Source organism: Anarrhichthys ocellatus, unplaced genomic scaffold (genome assembly GCF_004355925.1).
Source record: "Anarrhichthys ocellatus isolate YVR2014 unplaced genomic scaffold, GSC_Weel_1.0 scaffold23, whole genome shotgun sequence".
In the NCBI taxonomy this organism is placed as follows: Eukaryota; Metazoa; Chordata; class Actinopteri; order Perciformes; family Anarhichadidae; genus Anarrhichthys; species Anarrhichthys ocellatus.
Window position 1 is genome coordinate 1,469,340 of NW_022280053.1, and position 21,992 is coordinate 1,491,331.

Consider the following 21,992-nt stretch of genomic DNA (forward strand, 5'->3'; position numbering starts at 1 on the left):
TTACTCGCCCTCTGCACATTCGTACAGATGTATCCCTACCACACATATCTACACAGTATTAACTGGAAATCTGTGTGTTCAAATGTAATTTGTTTTTACTTTTTGTAGAGTTATTGTTGGGCACAGCTGCCCTCTTGTTCGTGCCCCATCCAGGGTCACCGCTACTGCTCTTTAGCTAAAATCTGTCAGGACCTCTTTGACGCAGATCCGTTTCCTGTCAAAGTAAGATTTTTATTGTTCCAAGGGTGCAGCCTCCAGAATCTTGCTCCCCCAGCCTTTTCCTGTTTCCTCTCAAAGAGGAAGTGCTGCCTTGCTTCACTTCCCCCCCGTCCCCGTCCCCGTCCCACCTCCCGCATCTTCTTCTCTGGGACAAATCTGGAACACAGAATGCAAAACTTTTTGCTTGTGTCGGCCAAGTCCAGATTTCAAAGAATGAAAAGAGTTCCTTAAAAAGAGATATACCCTCCCTCTTCGGTCTCTCTTACAAAAGCTCACACACACACACACACACACACACACACACACACACACACACACACACAGCAGCGCATTGACAAACAAGCTCACACTGATTTTGCATCCTATATTGTAATGGGCCCCCTCGGAGCGATCAGCCTTGGTGGTGTGTGTTGGTGCATGCTCAACTGCGACCCCACAGTGAAGTGTTCCCATGGTGCCTGAGCACGTAGCCTCTTTGTTATCGCACAGTCTTTGTACGCAGGAAGGGTCAGATCATACCAAACATTACATACTCTTCAACAAACTTAAAAAATAAATAAATCAAGTAACCACGCGCTGTTCAATTTGAGTAAAGTTGTGATGTGTGCCCTCTGAAGCCCAGCCACCCAACCCTAAACACACACACACACAGAAAACGTATTGGTGTGTGTGCGTGCACATTTAACTGTGTGAGTATGTGGTCCGGTTCTGCACATGCTTAGAATGACAAATGGATCCTGGTTGTCGGACTGATCTCAGTCAAGCTCTGCAGCTTCAAGGCAGAGGTGGAGGAGCAGCCGGTCTCTCTTTAATGCACGATGTCAGCTACTGTATCACTACGGAAAGCTTTTTAAGGCTCACATGTGGGTACCCCATCTGAGCCCAGGCACGACCCCTTCTCAATACTCTCCAAAACCCTTACAAGCCTTCCGGTTATTTTACTACTGAAGCACTTAAAAGTTCCAATCCTGCAAAGTGTTAATAGGGCCCAGGAATGTAAATGAGGAAAAAACATTTAAACAGCAGTTAAGAAAACAATCTTACAAAAGGATTCATTAATTAAATGGTCTTAATTGTTTATTTTGATCATTTAAAAAACTGAATTATCATGTTTTTGAAGAGCTACAACCACATTATGAAAGAAATAGATGAAATCTGTCTTATATCCGGGTCAACACAGACATCTTTTATAGCGAGAACATGTCTCATGGACATTACTACAGCGTGGATGAAAGTGACAAAGGGCTATTACAGATTTACCATTCCTCCCACTGATCTACAATCAGCGCTCAGGAGCAGGAGGAGGAAAGAGAAACGTATTTCTTATCGTGCAACGATTTAGCTTCAACAAGCTGCAATTTGACAGATTTGATCTCACGGCGCCCTGAACCGCTGTGAACATGAGCCCATATGAGCTCTCATTGTGCCACAAGCTTAAATATTTGGAAACAAGCTAAGTGGTGTTATAATTAGCTAAGTGTAAGGTTCAGGCCCCTCCAGTACTGATGATTCCTGCGTTTCTCTGTGCACTGCAAAGGCAGCAGAGGGCCATGGGGTGAGAGGGCTGAAGGCCCACTTCAAGATGTCTGCTCCACAATGGGGGACAGAAAAATGCTTCAAATCAGATTCGCGAAGCGGTTTGAGCAGGATGGAGGGTGTTTGTGCAGGAGAGGGGTTTTATCAGCGGCAAACACTCACAGGAATTCCGGTTTGGGATTGTCCATCCAATTCCTGCGTTCCACAGGAAGCTCTGCATAAAAAGCAACTGAAAAACGCCCGAAGACATTTCATTCGCGGCCGGTCGACTCTCAGGGAGCACCTCGAATCAACCGCGAGTGTTTTTGATTTGAAAAAGCACCGACCCCGAGCTTTAAAAGAAACCGGCAGCATGGAAGAGTCCTCTAATCCACCGGTCTGGCGGCTCGTGCCCACGGCCGCAGCTCGGCCTGCGCGCGCACACGCACCTGATGACCCCCGACTGCGACGGTAAGATTTTTTTTAATGCATTTTATAAAGGACCGTGTTCACCTGAGTTTTCCTTCAACATTTTAATTTCACTTTCTTTTTTTTATTTCTCGTTCGCTCTCAATATTCTTTGTGTGCTATACAATATACAAACAACACAGTTACATGCAGACATTCAGCTAAACAAATAGAAGATTAAAGCAACTGTAAGCACATAACATACAGAGCTGGACAACTATATCTTCATACCTGATTGTTACTGCAGTGTAGGGCTACAGGTTGTATGGATAACACAGAGTAGGTTTAATGTGCATTTATTGAGTGCATATGTGCAATACAGTCAGACCTATGTGGCAATGAAATAATCAATATGTACATATTGCAGTGTGTGTGTGTGTGTGTGTGTGACACTATACAGCAGAACTGTACTTCCATTCCTCTAAAAATGAATAAATAAAATAGAATATAGGGTCCTTGGCCCGTAATGATTGCTTAAAGTAAATAATGGCCATGTAGTATAATCTACATTAGTAGTCTAAAGCATGACAGTAGTACGGTAATATATTGTTTTCTTCTTGCCTTAATATTATCTTCATTCATGATTATAGGCTGGTCAAATATTGAACTAACAGGTAAACGATATGGCGCTCTATTGCAGAATGTATTAAAAGAAAGAAGATACAATTAAAGCTCGTATTGCTATATCATCTCTAATTAAACTTTCACAGACATTTGTTGTTGTTTTTTTTTAATTTAAAATGTTTTATATATTTTTTAATTAATTAATTAATCAATTCATTTAGTGATGCATTTTTGCGCAAAAGACACAAGGTTGAATGATTTATTATTATTATTTAGTAAGACGAGAAATCCTGAAGCTAATATGTACTCAAAGTCAGCCAAATCAAAAGGATATATTCCTAAATTGCCGTCCTTCATAAAATCCCTACTTTGTGTTACAACCCTTCCACTAATACATATCTAGGAGACTCCAAAACATGGGATGAAATATCTTAATGGCAATTATGGGCAGGAAGAATGATTACAGCACCCCAAAAAATAGTTCCAATCCTCACATATACCTGAGTATTGTTTTAGGACAGACTTGAAAATGTGTGAAGTGACCCTTTAACTCTAGCAGCTGCCGCCATAAAACACCGTCGCAGGGTCTCTCTGCCCGCCAGCCAGCCGATGAGCAGCTTGAGAAGTCTACCAGTAGAAGTGTACCAGTAGAAGTCTACCAGTAGAAGTCTACCAGTAGAAGTCTACCAGGAGGTTTATGAATGAACAAGTCTAGTCCGTGTAGCCCGCACAGTGACGTCACACACGGGTCCCCGCAGTGCAGGCAGTCGAAGCTCCGGGACACCCAGCTGGAGGAGTGGGAGGAGATCCTAGCATCACCCCCCATGCTCACTGACAGTCCGGGCTGCAGGAGAAACCTGACTAGTAGCACAGTTCCATCACTGGACTTTTTTAAACTCACGAGCGGAATATATAACGGGACCAACTTTGTTCAAGGCGCGGGCGTTTCTTCACTTCCTGCAGTGTAGGACTGTGTTTTTTATTTTTATTTTAAGAAAAACTGATTATTCGTTGCACGGTCTGTGATTATTTTTTGTATCCATGCATGCGCATCTTGATATCTTGGCTTGTAATGGCTTGTGTGCCTGTGTGTGTCCAGAGCGCGCGCTTGTGTTTTTCAGTGTAGGTAGTTCTGGGTTTATTTCATCCGTGTCATCCGTTTAATGCGTGAGCGTGTAACTCTTTCGTGCGTGTATGTGAGATAATTACAGAGATGGAGCTCTGCGTGAAGGATGTAGCTCCTCAAACAGTGATCTCCGGAGCTGTGCAGTGCTGTGAACCAGCGCCCTCTCCTGGCGAATGCAAGAAACGTGTCCGCTCAAGTTACTCCCGATAGGCCAGAATGTATTACAGATGCAGATGCAACCACGTGCTCTGAGCCTCGGTTTCACAGATGTTCACCTGGATTACAAGCATCCCTTTTGTATATTGTTTTTTTTAAGTGCTGATTTTTGCTAAACCAATACAAGAACTATTTAGAATAATGTAATGTGTTTAATCAAATTCGTGCTTCCATTTACTTTGTAGAGTGGTTTGTACATTCCTTCTATAGAAACGTTGGCAATGTACTTTATGCATCCCAGAGGTAGGGTGTGTTTTAATATTTAACAGCCTCATAATAAAGACCTAATATCCAATCTTCTATACCACACCTAACTAGTAAAACAAGTGTTTTGCCCCGGAGCACCTTCCTCATCGCCAGTGTTATGATGTCTTTTTTGTCACAAATGTGCACATGTGTGTCTTCAAAGTGGCCTCCTGCTGTGCCGAGAGTCACATCTACCTTTGATTTATGAATGAACACGCAGGCTTTAGATGTGCGTGTCCTGTCTCTGGGCGCGAAGCCAGCGGTGGATCAGAGAGACATGGAAGCCGTCAATCGAGGCTTAGCATCCCCCCCCCGACTCCACTGCAGACTACGGTCCCCCGAAACCTGCTATCCCACCAGGCTGACTTTAAGGCCCTGTTAGAAATTTCCCAAAGGTTTAGTGTCTGGTCTGATAAAGAAAGGTGCCTGTAGGATAGCGTTGCAGCAGGAGCAGGTCCAAGCTGACCGGCACTCACTCTGGAAACTGCTTCGCCGTTCTTTTAATCCTGTGCAGTATGTAATAATCCCAAAAATGGCGTGAAGGGATGAGTGAACATTTGCGGGAAGGGAGAGTTCTTTTGTTGTTTTTTCTTGCTCTGTCCTTTGTGTTAGAGTCTCAGAGTCCATGCAGGTGCAGGTCAGAGAGAGTTCACCCTGCTTTGTCCACAAAAGCTCAGGACTGTATGTTCAGTACATAGATGGCTACATATGTGGCTGCTTGTGTGGGCTCTATGTGGGGGAACCAGAACTACAACCAGTCCAGTCCCACAGTTCGTCTTTATGTCCGTGCCAGTTACCCAACGATGCATCCGGACATCTGCCCAGCAATGAGTTATCTTTGTCTCTCTGAGGCTTCCTGTGCTGTGGGGAGCATTCCCCATGAAAATCCAGTGCAAAAATCACCAGCGAGAGCATACTAACCCTTAAGGTTACAACAATACGTCGGTTGCGTCTTTATAGTTCTGGTCACAAAAATGTTTTAGACTTGAGGAAGTAGAGTACCTAAAAGTGCTACACATCCCCCCCCCCCCCAATGCACCCTGTTTTATGACCTTTTAAAATCCCCCACCATGGACACACACTCAATCTATGAGAAAAAAAAATAGTTAGGAATGTTGAAAATAAACATCTGATCATGTCGAACTATTTCGGTAAAACAAACAAAACAATGCGACCTAATTTATCAATTGTCTGACAAATGCCAACTCATGGCCCCATATTGCACGGCTCAAAAACGGTGTTTAATTTCTGCTTTAATACATGGTTCTCTTTCCTCTCTGTACAGGTAGCTGGAGTAGTCCTGGAGGAAAAGGTACACACTCAGCGTGAGGAGACCTTGGCTACGATCCACGACCACCCCTCCCCCTCTTCGTCCTCCTCTCCTCCTCCCTTCGACTGGCACAGAGAAGAGTCTGAGAGAGCGAGCGAGGGAACGTGGGAAAGAGGAAGACAATGTACCAAACGCTGCTTCTCTCCTCCTTCGTCCTTCACGTGATGGCCACTCCGCAGTTCTTCGCTCACCACGGGTAACAGCTCAACTTAACAGTCTTCCTGTGTTTATTGTGGCCTGTCATTTGATCAGTGCGGTCCTTATAGCTACAGATCTCCACTTTAGCTGTCCTTCAGGCCTGTTTGCTTTAGGCCACTTTCACCCCCTGCGAATGTATACAAATTGGGTGGAATGACATTTAAACATTTAAGAGTCCACTCTCTCAGGACCAGAGCTCCACCCTTAGGTCCCAGGCTATTAGACGCACAGCATTATGGGGGAGTCTCCAGGCTCATCTTGTCAACTTCAGTTGATTTGCACCGAGACTAAAATAAACCGCAAGCCAAACGAAAGGTCAAGTGGAGCCAAAGAGGTCAGAGATCAACTCTTAACTCTGACACATTCAGGAGTGATTTCACGGGTCAGTCAGGAGCAATTAGGCTGCACGCCAACTTCTGGTGACAAATAACAAATAACATTCTGGCTCCTTATGTGGAGTTCTTCATGCTTTCTGAATCCGACGGGAGCCACTTGGAGCCTAAATACCTCTGTGGAAATCAACTTCAAAGCAGCAGAAACCTCACATCTAAAACCAGCTCGGCTCAGATGCTCGTTGAGGCCGAAAGTTTTAATGCTCGATCTCATTTCTCCCTTTTTCCAGGAGGAGGGTGTGCGGCCGAGACCTCCGTCACAGCGTTGCAACGGCAACAGAGTCGTACGTCCAGCCGGTGCACAAGCCCTACATCACCCTGTGTCAGGGGCATCGCCTCTGCAGCACGTACAAGTGAGAGAAATAGTCTGCTGTAACATTAAATAGCGACTAAATCAGCTTTTGTTTGGGCGAACACCAGCTGAACCACACAGTCCAGCATGGACATGAGGACTCGGGTCAAAAACAGCGTCGTAATTAAGCCATCACTAGATCTACTTTATTCTATTAAACGGTAAACAATGCTCGACATGTTTAGGAAGGGCAAGGGTTAGAAGTGCACTCATAAATAGATCTAGACTTTCTCCCACACACACAAAGACATGTTTTATGCAGAAGTGGGTCATGGTGCCACATATTTGGGTTGGAATCTAAATATCGAGTACTTTGTGTAACTACGGGAAATGAACTGCCTGCCCGCAGAGACCGTGGCCGTGTTTATCTTGGCCTGCGTCTCCCTCCACACTTACACATTCTCAATCTCTCTCCAGCTCTGATGCTTTTGAGCCCCCCCCTTTACATTTTTTTTAAACTCTTTCCTCACCACCAAATTTCAGATTTGTTTGCTTTCTGTGGTGCAGGCTTCAGAGAATTACAGGCCTTCTAATCCCGTGGTTATTCTCTTTACTTTGATTAAATAGTTTGATCCTCTATCGTCGCTTTCACTTTGTTTTTAAGCTTTAGCCTCAGTTTATCGCCTCGTATTCCTCCTTGCAAAACAAACAGTCTTAGAACTTAGATCTGACTTTGCATCTCTTCTCCTGCCCCTTGCTCCCTCCCTCCCTATCTCATCTCGCTCTTGTCAGTGGTCAGTGGTTTTAGTCTCCCACCAATTTCCTATTCCCTCATCAGCGTTCTTTCAGTCTGACAGAACATGGGAAACAACTGGATCGACACGCACATATGAGGGCGATGACAGCATTATGAATAACCAGGAATCCCTAACTGTGGGTGTCTGTGTTTTGTCTCCACAGGACTGTGTACTTGGTGGCGTACCGGCAGGTGAGCAGAGCAGCACCTCCTTTGCATCTCTACTCAGAGTGCTGCCCCGGCTGGAGGAGATTTCACTCTCACAACTGCAACCAAGGTAACCTGCAGGGACATGTGATGGGTTTATGTGGCGATCCCGGATGTACTGTCTGCATCTGTCGAGTGGAAAAAAAGCTATTTAGATGTGCATATTCGCTTTCTTGCTGAAAGATAGATAAACGTGAAGCTACAGCCAGGAGACGGTTAGCTTAGCTTAGCATAAAGACTGGAAGCAGTGGGAAACGGCTAGCCTAGCTCTGTCTAAAGGTTAAAAAAACAAAACATTCAAAGGCAGTTTATAAACTGAAGTATAAAAACAAGACATGTGTATATTCTGGGCTCTTTCTTGGCCGAATGCAGCCAGTGGAAACTGCAAGACGTCACTGCTCCCGGCCAAGAAATAGTGCAGCACATAACTCACATAACTCCCCATAAAACCACCACTTGTTGATTTTACACTTTGGTTTTTGTACTGCTTAAACAAATGAGATAAAATGTGTTAATTAGTGGTGGTGCTCGTGGCCAGACTTTTGGCCACAGGCGTCCCCCCTCCACCAGTCTCCTAGCGAGTAGCTTTATATTTAGCATACAGACACGAGAGAGCCTTCGATTTTCTCATCTCAACAATTGGCAAGGAAGCAAATAAGCATATATCCCTAAATGCTGAATCCTTCCTCTAAATGTCCTCTAACAGCTGTGTGTGGACAATCCTGTGAGAATGGAGGTACCTGCTTAAGACCCAACCAGTGTGCTTGTCTGCTAGGCTGGAAGGGGCCTCAATGCATAACAGGTAAACACATGCACACACACACATCTACCTGCACAACCACACCAGTCTCTGTAACACACTAACACACAGACCTATTTCTTTGTGTTTCTCAGATGTGGATGAGTGTGGCGAGCAGCAGCCGTGCGCCCAGGTGTGCCTGAACACAGCTGGCAGCTATCGATGTGCGTGCAGAGACGGCTTCAGGCTTGCCGGAGATGGACGTTCCTGTCAAAGCCTCCCTCCTCCTCCTCCTCCTCCTCCTACTACTATTCCTCCTTCTCCCACCCAGACCAGCCAGGCAACAGTGGGTGGTCACACCGATGCGGGTAAATGAACAGCACAGGAGTGTGAGCGTGCGCTCACCTAGTATCATTTTGTGTTTTCTTGTCAGCAGCGAAGTCTCTGGAGCGCAGAAGGAAAGAAACAGAGCCAGCATCGCGGTCCATTATTACTTTTGGTACGCGCTATGCCACTTTCAACTCGTACCGTGAGTAATAATGCACTGCGACTGGTGCCGACTCCAGACAGATGCCCTGTGGTCTGGCCCCGTGTGGTGAGACTGGGACCAGTTGGTCTTTGATAATGACTCTGTTAACTCATGTGAGTCCTGTGAGTACAGCAAACATTTGACTCTGATAGAGCTCCCATGCTAATAAGGACATAGTTTTATCCTACACTCTCCATTAGTTGCCTTAAAAATGTTGCAATGTTGTCTTTCACCATGAAAAGGTCGGTTTTCGATTGTGTGTGCTTCCTGTATCTTAGCAACAATATAAAACAATCCCCCCCTCCATGTCTACAAGTGTAGTAGTTGACCCCAGGACATTCCTTTTAATTACTGTTCTATGTCAGCATTATTGCTTTTTGGGGAATTTATGCACCATGAAACCTCAAAGAAGGCTTATTTTATACTCATTTCTCCCAAATGTTTCCACCATTGTCACCAAACAATAAATCGAAGGGGGATACTTTCTCAAGTGTCATAAAATGAAATATCTCTTATGTAAATGTGAGAAATTTGCTCTGAAACTCCCCCTTTATTTATCAGTGTTTCTGTAGAGAAGAAAAATCACACAAAGTGGAATTCCTCAGCTGAAATGAGACAGTTCACTCCCGTGACTGCCCTGCAAGTATCGCTGAGTCAGCAAAGAGACAAACGCATGAAGAAGGTTGGAGGGTTGGGGAGGGGATGAAAAGCCAAAATATGACAGAGCTCTCTCCTCGGTGAAAGCGATGGGTTTTTTTTGTGGGAGCGTGCTCAGTTTTGCCGCTCAGCTCTCGGATGCAATAACGCAAAATTGCAAAGCCAGCAGAGATGTTTGTCTTCAAACTGCATTCCTCTGTCTGTTCATATGCACACGTCAGAGGGATGTTGATGAAGAGATCACAAACATAAACACAGGTTTAAATGCTCAAAAAGTAGACCATCGCTCCGACTCTGCCAAGCTGCTGTGGAGGAGTGTTGGACTGCGTTTGTGTCTCTCCATCATCCTCTTTTTTTCTCCCCCTCCGTCTCCCTTCTTCACTGCGCTCTTGGCCAATGATTGTATTCTCATTCCAGCTCCATCAACTCTCTCTGCTGGGGGTCATCGCCAGCTCCCCTCTTTTCCTTCTCCTCCTCCTCATCCTGTTGCTGAACTCATTCTCGTCTCAGTAATGGACCACATCTGGGAGAGATTGAGCCGCTCTAGAGCCGGCCAGACACTTCCCCATAACCGATGCATGTTCACAGGACGGGAGAACGAGCGTCTATTTCTGGTGACCCCTCTTTCAGCTTGTGTATCATCTTCTTTCCTGCGGTTTCCCTAATCCATGATGGCGCCCTGTGCCCTAAACTCCCTTGGCCTCCCTGCAGCTCTGCAGCTCTTCTTTCTTTTGTTGTTCAGAGACGTTGCAGTGGCCCTGAATCATACGAGGAGACGGATTGATGAGGGCGGGATGTGAGAAGGAATCTTTTGAGATATAAACTCTAGATCTCCCCTTTGATCGATGCCCTCTCCTCACTTAGTTTCCACAAATTCAAAAGCGGCAGTCACCCTCCTCTGATGTGCATTTCTGTATTTGTATGGTTTCGTTTCAGGTGGAGGGTTCAGCCAGATGGAGAACGTGACGGAGGAGGTACAGAGCCTGAGGAACAGAGTCGAGCTCCTGGAAAAGGTACACGAGAAAAGATTAGTTGTTGAAGAAGTATAATTATGCTGCAGGTCACATTGATTTTTTTTGTTGGTTTGCGAGGTGAGTAACAGCCGTTTTCTGAAGCACCTTTTCTCTCATTTCCCCCTCCTGTTTCTCGCTCTGTGCAGAAGCTGCAGTTGGTGTTGGCCCCCTTCAGCAGCTTCTTCCCACTGTCGCTGGACGAGCGCTGGTCGGAGAAAACCACCTTACTGTCCCACTCCTTCCAGCAGCTCGACCGCATCGACTCCCTCAGCGAGCAGATTGGCTTTCTGGAGGAGCGCATCGGCACATGTGAGTGACCTCGAGCACTCGGAGGAGGGAAAGTCCAACATTTAGTGGAACACCACTGGAACCTTGTGTCCCGGGGAAAGCAGGAACAGTTATTCTGTAAAAAAGATCAGAGAAAATGTAAAAGCCCAAATGGAACAATTGTCCATAATGTAATAAAATATAATCTATTCATAAAAATCTAATAACATAATAAAATCTTGTGACTAACGTAATAACTATAGATCAAACTATAAGTGAATTGATACATTTTGTCTTGGATTGTAACTTAAAGAGTAGATAAGAGTCCTAACCACAGCGGTGCTTTGAGCGACATGCTAACGGCAGCATGCACAGCAAATGTCATCCTCGTGGTGGTGCTAGAGGAAATGTCAGTAGCGTTCATCATCTGGAAACCATGAATGTCTGCACAGACGTTACCTTCCCTGCAGCACCAAGCTTTACAGATATTTATCAAACCAAGCTTTTTTTTTTTTGCAATTTTATGTTCAAGTTAATAAAATCAGGTTGTAATTTCTAAAGCAGAAAAAAACAATTATAACTTCATGAACTTTGTGTTTTAATGTAATGGCATATGGCCAATACATGGTTGTAACTTGTTCCACTCTTCTCCCCCGTATAGGTTCTTGTCAGGAGAATTAGCCACCGAACATGGCCGCCCGCAATAAACACTTCCAGACATCTCCCATGAAGTTAATAATGACACAAACCTCCTACAGATTGTACGCATTGCACCAAGATGGCCGACCTTTTTTTTCAAGAAGGGGATGGCAGAAAGCAGAAACCGCCTCAGTGACGCAATCACCGCACAAATCATCATGTGTGATTTTCACTACTCCCAGCAGCTTCATGTACTGCTCTTGTTGAATCACTGTCAAAGATCTTGATGTTGTAGGAGTACCTGTGGCAGGGCCAGTTTCAGCATTACATCATCATCCCTGTGACATCTGACTCCAACCCAGTGAGCGTCAAACTGGCCACTTTGCTTCTGTTTGTTTTGCGTCGGTACAGCTGTGTCCTCTGTCTAAAGCCCAAACTGTCCCGGGGGCAGACATGGACATCTGTATTTATCTATTTAAATTATGATTACGTCTAGTTATTTTCTCTGTGCTCCAACAGACATTTTTACCTAGTTTTGTAACATTTTGTAATAAAAAAAAAGTCTTAATCAAAAACACCATGTGTGCTCTCTGACATGAAAGGATTACTGACTGAATAATGTTTGCAAATGCACGGTCCTGTATACACTGCTGATGTAAGACGAACTCTCCATTAAGCTAACACAACATTGGATATCTCCTGTTGGCCTCTCCTACAGTATATACAGCATGTAGTTTAACCAGTGAAGTACTCAGTAAATTCACTTCAGTAAAAGTATCAATAATACATTGTGGAAGTACTTGCATTTAAAGTTCTGCTCAAGTAAAAGTATGGAAGTATTATCAGCAAGATTTAAGTATTAAAAGTACAAGTAATCATTATGCAGATATATCGTATTGAATGTAACTATTTTGTATGAAGTCTGGTGGGATTATTTCAGCCTGTTTTTCAGAGATTTTTAGTTTTTGCACTTTGCAAAACATTAAATCTACAAATCAGCCATCAGATAAATGTACATTCAGTGACAGAAGTATAAAGTAAACCTGATCCGCCAGGTCGTTTATGTGATCATGCGATTCTCACTGCCATGCAAAGTGATATTAAAGTAGCAGAAAATGAAAATACTTAAGGGAAGTGCCTTTAAAATTGTACTTAAGCAGATTTTGAGTACATGTACTTAGTTACTTTCCACCGCTGACTGTAGTAATCACTGAGGAAGGCAAAGCAGGAATTTCACTGCACGGCCACTTAAGAAAAAGAAAAGTTGATTTTTATTTATTCTTTTGCAAGGCATTCACGTTGACCCAGAAAAGGTGAGATCAAGAACATACATTGTCAATGCTAACCAGACAGTGTGATGGGCGTCTATACTATATGTGCATATTTAAAGACACATTCAGTAAGGGACCACACACACACACACACACACACACACACACACACACACACACACACACACACACACACACACACACACCAGCTCCGTTTCTCGTATCCATGTAAAGCAACAATTACACGTTTAATAGCTTTGGTGAAAATCAGAGAAAACTTGAAAGTCCGTGTTTATTTTTTTCCCCGCCCAAACTCAGCATGAAAAGTGCTTTATTAGGGTTAAGAATACTTTGAATATTTCATCTTACAGTATCTTACTTCGTAAACAATCGCCCAAAACCAACCAGCAGGGTCGTTGCAGAGCCTGTTCGCCACCGGTTCAAGCTCCTGACGCGAAGCTTACAAATCACACATTTGTATTACAAAATAACAAAGAAATAAACAGGAAAACAACTCCTTTAGCAAACTTTATATTGTTTAGGTCATATTTTGGAAGAAATAAATTTGGTAGAGTACTTTATAACATTCAAACCACTTGCTGCAAAGATATGAATCTGCCCTCACAGATGAAACTCAATAAATATAATCAAACTAAATAAAAAAGCAAGAACAGAATTTGATGGGTTAGTATTAATAGAGGGGTGTATTCTATACTAGCCTTGAACTTAAAGCTCAGCAGGTATCACTGTTGCACTCACCAGCAGTGTACAGGCTCAGTACCGAAGTATTAATGAATCCAGAACAAGAAGATCTCCTCAGAAGGTTTATGTGCTTGTGTCAGCCTAATTTTAGCATTTAATGGTCAAAATAAACACGTTCTAGATGTGAAGCCAACTGTATGAAAGAAAACATCCCACGTTAATCAAAAAAAAAAAGATAAAATCAAAGAAGGATAAGATGCAATTAGTCGTACACAAATGTCCTGAATGCTGAAATACATTCTCAGATATCGTTTGATGGGCTAAAGCGGCAAAATAAGAGATTTTGCAAACAGTAGAAAGGTAGCGAGCAACGTGACATCAGAGACCTGGATGTAAACCAAAACAGTTCAGTCGGTTCTATGCGGTTATTGTCTGTACATTTTACAAAAGCAAACTAGCCGAAAACAACCAACCAGTCAAACTTAAGGCGAAATGTCCACAACGTTTTTTAAATAATCTAATACTCTCACATGAGGTTTAGCAATAGCTCACTCATCACAGCTAAACCATGTTATTCACCTTCACATTGATAAAACTAAACGGGGACAACCCTTCAGAGGTGTAGACTAGAAGTCAGCCAGGTTCGTTAGTGATTAGTGAACCTTCAAGTTAATCAGCACAAATGAAATCAGACAAAGCCCAAAAAAAACAAAAAAAAAACACTTGAGATTGAAAATCATCTCACGCTTTGACCCTCATCCCGACTATAAGAGCGACCGTATATCATTGGTAAAGTCAGTGATTGGCTGACTAAGCAGGTCATAGCCTGATAATAATAATGGGCTTTCATTGAAAACTTCCCAAAAACACTGAGTCATGGCACAGCAGGTAGCTTGCACTTTGGAACAGTAATGCTTAACACAGTTGGACGTTGCACACTATGAACTCACCTTTTTGACACATCTTAAATAGGTTCACTTGTGAGTTCCTTTCCGAGGAGCAACAAAAAAAAAAATATGATTATTTGATGAAGAAATAAACAGAAAGCAAAGTTACACCGAGAAGACACTTGTTGCTCAATGCTGCACGCAGGTTATTTCAAACCTTTTTTTGGAGAGAAACAGACTGAATGCATACGATACACCCACGATGCACAACATTGAAAACCCATCAGTCCACGTAAGTCCAGTAATTCAGTACAGATGGGTGCTGTTACACACCGCATTGTGTCCTCTTGAATTCCTTGCTTGCTGACATCATGAAGTATGTCATGTCATCGGGTTGAAGAGCCAATATGGATATAGACTTTAATTCATAGCGACGGAACTTAAGTCCGCGGATCGACCTCTCACCTTCACCACTCGTGGAGAGCCCGCACCTTTAGTCTTTAGACAGGAATGCAGAAAGGGAGCGAGCACACTAGAAGGAAAGGAAGCAAGGAAGGAAGATGGGGGACTTTGAATTGGTTTTTGCAAGAGTGCCCGAGGATAACTCAAGCAACGGCAGTATGAGATGCACATATGAACATCCACTGACATTTCTAAGAGAAGAAAAGGCCAAAGATTATCTGCTAAACAAAAGTACAAAATGGTGATAAAGTGAGATTATATTTATAAAAAAAAAAAAAAAAAAAAAAAAAAAAAGCCAGGCTTACAAAGCCAGAGAGCAAAGCAAAAATGAAGGTGGACCGAGCCATCCAAAAAGGCATGCATGAAGAACAACACACATCTATACTGTTCGGCTTGCCGTCCGTCACTCCGCTCACGGCGTGCAGAGCAGCGCTGCTGCTGGTGCTGCTGCTGCTGCTGCAGGCACAGTGAGGGTCAGGACCGACCGGGCCGTGTGGTCCGGACCAGAGGCGGACTGGACCAGGCGTCGACTAGACAAGAAGAGAGTTCATGACAAGAGACCGGGTGTCATGTTGTTTTCCTGACCAGGTAATGGGACAACCTAGGGAGAGCGGGGGAGGTCCGGGAGGAGGGGGAGGGGACATAGGAGGAAAAAAGAGGCGGGAGCATTTGGTAAAGGTTCAGTGCGTCGACGGCCCGTTGCTCGTGGGTTTGGAGTCAGAGACGTTCACGAAGACGGCGCGCATCACGTCGAAGGATTTGTCACAGAGAGACGCAACATCGTCCGACGTCATCCCCTTTGTCTCGATCTTTGGAAGGATCTTCACTCTGATGGTCCCTGCGGAGGCACAAAACTTCACTGTCAGAAGTCTCAGGGAACGTCAAGTAAAAAAAATAAAATAAAATAGGACAATCAAGCGGAGTTACCCGAGTTGAACTGCTTTTCTTTCCGTAGGTAGAAGCTGCGGTAGGAGGAAAAAACGATGGGTATGACGGGTACCTGAAAAACAAGAGGAAAGCAGATCAGACAGTATCATCATCTCCTCTTATTTTCATATTAAGCACACAAATATAATCTGACTCCTAGACTTTACTTTGATCTAAACCAAAGCCAAAAGATGAGAAACAAACAGACAGCAATGCTTGAACCAACATCACTGTCTCTCCCTCTCACACGACATCAGCGATCTCCATCTCCTCCACTAATAGAGGCCGAGTCGCACTCTCGAGGCCCCCCGAGCGGCCCCTTCAACGGGAGACTGGCTGAGCCAAACGTGGCTCCCCCTGGGGGCTGTCCTGCTTCCACTCAATCTGGCCGACCGGATACAAACGGAAAAGAGCGCGCTGCAGCTCAGCAGAAGCCGACACAGAGAGATAGATAGACTCCATCTTCAAAACCAAAACACTGTTTTCTCCAGACCTCAAATTACACCACCTCAACGCCAACACACACAATCCAAAGTAGAGTATCGAACATGGAAACACTGTATAACCTCTAATCACGTAGGAGCTGTAGAGCCAATAGAGCCCCTATAGAAGATGTGTTTGCTAATGAGGAGCAGCAGGACTGTATTTTTCTAGCCTCTCAGTGCATTTCTGAACCAAACTGATATTAATCTTTAGCAGCAAAATAACAAAAAAAATGGGCTCGCACCATAGATTGGCTCACACATTACAAGCACGCCACTACATTTTTTTGTCTGGGGCCAACCGCGTTGAGGTTTTCTGGCCAGATCTCATTCAACGATGCTTTTTTAATTCATTCCACCTGCTGGACCCCCCCACGAGCGTGTGCTACGAAACGTCAACTCAAGAACGGAGACCTCCCACCTGCATGCATTAAGAGATAGAGCTCCGAAAACACACACAGATGAGACACAATTACTCTGGAGTCATTCTGTGTCGTCCGACCTCCCTCAAAATCATTTTGCGTGCAGAGTTGAGAGACGGGGGGGGGGGTATGTCAAAAACAACCGAGGACAACTTCACAAATGGCCGAGACAGAAATATCACGATGAAAGTGCTCAGACAGTCCGAACTATTCTGGAGCACTTCAAGGCATTCCTGGCTCCACTCATATGTTGGATTTGGTTAAATCAGAACGTTGCCTCGTGCCACATTAGGCTGCTAGCGCCCCCATGTGTCGAGAATCAGCACCTTGCTGCCATCATTACTCTTCAGCCGGCATCATCGCAACCCATTTTTGCCAGCGTGGTTAAGTGAATGAACAGGACGAGGGTGTGCATCAAGTCTTAATTCCCATGCATATATAGGATATGGATACGATAGTCACACTTGCTCCGCCTCAGTACACAGACGGCTCAAACACAGGTGAATTTTTGGAACGTCAGAGGAACTCACTTGTGCCTGCACTGCCAGGTGGAAAGCCCCTTTTTTGAAGGGCAGCAGGTCGCCGGTCTGGTTCCGCGTTCCCTCGGGGAACACCCACAGACGAATCTGTGGAGGTCAGAGGAACAACAGCGATTTAATCATCCAATGTCATCTCTGTGTGAAAACCAGAGCCCTGTGACAGTTTAAGAGCGGAGCGAAAAACAAAGAAAAGCACAAATAACTAAGTAAATTTAACAGTTCTTCAGGGACATAAACCATCACTTCAACCCAGATAAACATAGCTCCTTCTACCCCCACTGATGACGGTGTACCAAGTGTTCACAGGATTCACGTTACCTGATCGTCCAACATGGTTTTGGCAGCGTCAGCCATGACGTTCTTGGCGTCGTTCGTCTTCTTGCGGTTGATGAAGACGATGCCGCCCAGCCAGCAGATGAGACCCACTGTGCCGGCGTAGACCAACTCCTTCTTGGCAATCATGGTGCAGCGGTCTGGTAGGATCTCCATCAGGCCTGAGAAACACAGAACATGTAAGAATAGAATATCGTAAATCGTCATTTCAAACTTTATTGAGACTAAATTTAAAACGTGAATCCACCTTTTGTAATTTCCAAATCAAAAATAAGCATCTGTAGTTTTGTTCACACACTGAGCAGTATCACTCCTTCAAAGTTTGAGAAATAAGATGTCAGCTAATTGAATCATGTAGACCCTATCCTAATAGACCATAAGCCTGAATTACGTGATATTGTTTTACTAAATTTGAAACTTTGATCCGTCCCATGTCTCTAACGTATACAGCATGTTTCCAGTTTCTCTCTCTATGGCCTCGTCAGAACCTGGATTTCATCATGTACAGTATAAAGTCCGCTGATGTAATAGAGAAAAACATGATTGATTAACTTTGGTGTGAAAGCAGCTGGTCCAGAAGATAAAAAGAGCGTAAAGATGTCCGACACACACAATGTGAGAGAAAGAAGCGAAATGACACCAGAAAGAGAGACTTGAAACCAAGCTGTGGAGGTGATCTTATCGCGTCGGCTCAAGGATGAGCAGCTAATAATGGCTGGGTGTAGCGGTTGGCATGGCCACTTGGACGCCAAATCAGACACGTGCCGAGTGTCCTCAGCACTAATTAGAGGCCTAGCTCGCCACTTTGGCCTCGAGGCATTCCCTCGTCAATTACCGGCACTGACAAACACCTTCTCTCACTAAGGCACTAACGGAGAGAGAAACCATACATCTGCTAAATCAAGTGTCCTCAACAATCACATCTAGGACCGTTCCTAGAATAAGGAGTTTGTGTGGTATACACGTGACGGCCGGGCCTTAACATTTTGTTTCCAACAAGTTGTGGCCCTGGTGTGAGCGGTGTGTCCTGACTTTCCCTTATCGGGAGATGTAAGGTGGCACCAACGATGTCTTTAGCAGTCCTGAATCGCTCATTTGAGTCTGTTCTTGAATTGTTTGGTGGCCGATCCAAACCAGACCAACGGCCAATGTAAACAGGATGTGGACACGTCGCATTCCAGCTCCACCGCAGCCGTTGGAGACAATCCTGCTCTCTGCGATCACAAATACTGATTCAACGCTGACGTATTTACAATATAGTGGTTCTCATTTACATATTGTCCTGTCTCCGCTGTCAGACAACAGAACTGTTATGATGATTAGTTGCAGCTCATGAATACTGTGATGACCAGCAGTCAGTTTATTAACAATGGACTTTATTGACGATGGACTTCGCAGATTCCAGAAACCTGAAGGTGGTTTGGTAACTTTGACGTTACGCCGAAAAACGGAAAATGTCAACACAAAACCCCCGACACCTGTTAACTGTGTTTTTCTGAATTTGCCGACTTCATGAGGACGTGGTCCGACATCGAGGGGTGTGTGAAATACATTCAGGTCATCAGCCAGTTACTATCTGTGAACAGATGGAATGATTCACCCAGACAGGTTTTCATGAAGCACCGGGCAGCAGAGGGGGGGGGTCCTTGTTGGTTCTATTGGGCAATAACAGCTTGTCCACTTCATTGGCCAGAGAGTGAAATCCCCACTGTCGTAGCTCAACCAGTGCATCATTCCACTTCTTTCGTCAGCGACTGCTGCCTCTACTAAAGAGGACTCCTGCTTTCAGCTGAAACGTTCCAAAAAAAACTGCCAGAGTTTTAAATTGCTCGAGGTGAGCTGCTGAATGTACGACACTTAAACCCGGTCTTGCTAGAGTATCAGGAGACCAGGGGCCAAAACCAACAAGAACTAGACTAAAAGCTGCCGTTTGCACAACCGTCTTGCACCATTCTCAGTATGAACCAATAACATATTTTCTGTCTAAAAATAGATGAGACTGGCTGCCTTTCCAAACCTCTCAACATGTGTATCTCACGTTTAAACCACATTCACAAGGACTCAATTATGCAGGAAAATATCTAATACAACAAGTTAAATATTGGAAGCTATCTAAACATCTGGTGTGAAAGTGTGTCAGTCTCTCCAGTGTTTGAAGAGCGCAATGATTCCTGCAGAGCTCACAGAATATAGACGTCAACACTCCAAAATTATAGCTGAAAGTCAGCACTTAGCATTGTAGTCATTGTTCTATTTCAGATGTAAATATGTATTCTTCTGCAAGCCCAAAAGAGGGAGAACATGCACCGGTTGTTTTGAGGGTGAAACCAACGTCACAACATATCTATCGTCACACATGGAGGTATCGCAGCACTCACCCAAAACATCCAGGGAGCTCTGGTGGTTGGAGACGATGACATAAGGTCCCTCCGTCTGCAGATGCTCCCAGCCGCTCACGTCATACCGAAGACCCAGGAAGTACTTCACGTGACGAACCAGGACCCGGATAATCCTGAGGGGGGGGGGCAAAGGTTAATTACAGTCCTTAATAAGCACAGGTTACTGTTCACAGTCATGCTGCATATTCTTAACCAGAACCCTGCAAAGATAAGTTGGAGATAATAGTGGAATTTATAAAGCCTGCTAAATATATTACAGTATATTGTAAGAATGCCAGCTCAAATATTGAAATTCTGACCTAAACCAGACAATCATGACCGTCTTAAACAAGACATCTGGTAGCTTAACGCTGTACAATATCCCCATTAGTTTGTTAAATAATTGGCTGCAGTGAGAATAACGCTCCAATGAGCTTTGAGAAACAATCTCCTGCCATCTGCCTCTGAAAAACTGAAGAAAACAAAAATGTAAGTTATGACCTGACAATCTGTGGATTTATCAGATGTAATCAATACAGTGACAGCACACAGCAGTGAGGGGAAAGGCTGGATTAGTGTTTTGTGTTCAGTTCACTTTCAGTAGATTAATTTATGCTTTTTTAATATTTGGTGAAATAAATGTGTTCACCATTCCAATTTCAACAGTCATTTTCTAAATATCTAAAATAAAGTAATTATCACATTATAATATATACATTAGGGCTGAAACGAATAACATTTCCATTAATGATTAATCTGCAGATTATATTCTCAATTAATTGATGAATTGTTTCGTTTGTTAAATTTCACAGCTTGAGATGTTTTCAAGCTTCTTGTTTTATTCAACATAAATAGTCCAAATTCCAAACGATTACGTTTACCATCATGTGTTCCAAGAAAAGCTTCAAACATCTGGGAGGATGAGTCAGGAAATAATTGGCATTTTTGATGGCGAAAAAGGAAAAAAAAAAAAAAAAAGAACTTATCAATCACTTTTTTGCAGATCTAACCGACATAACTTTACAATGGATCATATCGGAGCTGCATTCATTTATTTTTGGGGCACAGACTTCCCTTTATTTATATCTTCTATATAAAGTTGGTCATGCTTTTACTTCGATCAACTGGAGATCCTTTCCCATCAAGCACTCACATCCATGACATTTTCCCTTTTGGCCCCTGGAAGGCTTTTGAAAGCTATGCAATCAATACACTTCCTCACCTCAAACACACAGCATGGCAACCAATGTAAAATGGATCTGAACTCTGATGTTGACGTGTAGGGCTGAAAAGAGAGCCTTGGCATTTAATGTCCGGGCCAGCTCCACATCGGCGCTCCATTTCTGAGCCTTAATTTGATCACCAGTCGATCGGGCCTAACCTCTTTTTCCCTCTTGGAGCCAAAGGCAGCAGTATAGTAGTAACACTATCGTACAAAACGGCTGTGAAGCTACTGTCAGTGCTTCATCTGAGGGTTTGAGGACTAAGTCTCCTAAAGATCCCGCAAATGACGCACTACGGTAGCGTGGTTGGGAGCCGGAAGACAGATCCCACAGAGACTTCCAAGTCAACGGCAAGAATATCTGCTTCTCAGTGGACTAAAGCACGCATTCCAAAGTTCATTACATGACAATGACGCCTATTCTCTTGAAGCGGCAGCTATTTACAGATTCCAACACGTTGACTGCTCTACAGATGCACTGTGTGAGAGCGGGCATGCTATGAAGGTACAGTTATGTGGGATTTCTCCTGAATCATAGAGCTCAACAAGATGTAGAGATACTGAAAATAACACACCACCAACTTAAATGACCTCCCCTCTAAGGAAAAACAACGGAGTCACTCCCTCATCTTCTAGAGCAACTGTCCCGTCCTCATCAGTGAGTCACATCTCCTCCCAAACTTCTCCATTTTTTTTAAATGTCCGGATTTAGCACACAATGCATGTAATGTGTATAATGATCAAACATTTCCAATATTCTATCCCAAGTGAAATGATCACAGCTCTTGCGGTGGTAATGCTCCCAATAATGATGGGATTGAAAACCGTAAAAGTCACTGAGTACATTATAATGGCCGTTATTTCACCCCGATGCCAGAGCTGATCATTAAAAGAGACCAAAGAGGGCATTTACGGCTCATAAACACTCATTTGGAAAGGCTCTTAGCTGTGAAT

The 21,992-nt window shown here is 44.0% G+C and overlaps 2 protein-coding genes across 4 annotated transcripts in view; one reads left to right on the forward strand and one right to left on the reverse strand.

The window, feature by feature from the left end:
* The first annotated feature begins 1,996 nt into the window (after positions 1 to 1,996).
* Positions 1,997 to 11,988, forward strand: egfl7 (EGF-like-domain, multiple 7). Of its 3 annotated transcripts, XM_031860043.1 has the most exons (9): positions 1,997 to 2,205; positions 5,640 to 5,880; positions 6,505 to 6,627; positions 7,527 to 7,639; positions 8,276 to 8,371; positions 8,464 to 8,676; positions 10,431 to 10,507; positions 10,654 to 10,816; positions 11,436 to 11,988. In XM_031860043.1, exons 2-9 carry the CDS (start codon positions 5,807 to 5,809, stop codon positions 11,453 to 11,455), a joined length of 879 nt encoding a protein of 292 aa, XP_031715903.1. In that variant the 5' UTR covers positions 1,997 to 2,205; positions 5,640 to 5,806; the 3' UTR covers positions 11,456 to 11,988. The 3 variants fall into 3 exon arrangements, with proteins under 3 accessions (XP_031715903.1, XP_031715904.1, XP_031715905.1); XM_031860044.1 differs by having other exon boundaries at positions 1,997 to 5,880; XM_031860045.1 differs by lacking the exon at positions 8,276 to 8,371.
* agpat2 (1-acylglycerol-3-phosphate O-acyltransferase 2 (lysophosphatidic acid acyltransferase, beta)) overlaps positions 11,451 to 21,992 on the reverse strand; it is a 14,454-nt gene continuing 3,912 nt past the window's right edge. The window contains exons 2-6 of the mRNA XM_031860046.1: positions 19,817 to 19,950; positions 17,424 to 17,599; positions 17,097 to 17,192; positions 15,663 to 15,735; positions 11,451 to 15,573 (exon numbers count right to left, since the gene is read on the reverse strand). Coding sequence (XP_031715906.1) covers positions 15,416 to 15,573; positions 15,663 to 15,735; positions 17,097 to 17,192; positions 17,424 to 17,599; positions 19,817 to 19,950 — 637 coding nt within the window. The 3' untranslated portion in view covers positions 11,451 to 15,415. The remainder of the gene's footprint in view (positions 15,574 to 15,662; positions 15,736 to 17,096; positions 17,193 to 17,423; positions 17,600 to 19,816; positions 19,951 to 21,992) is intronic.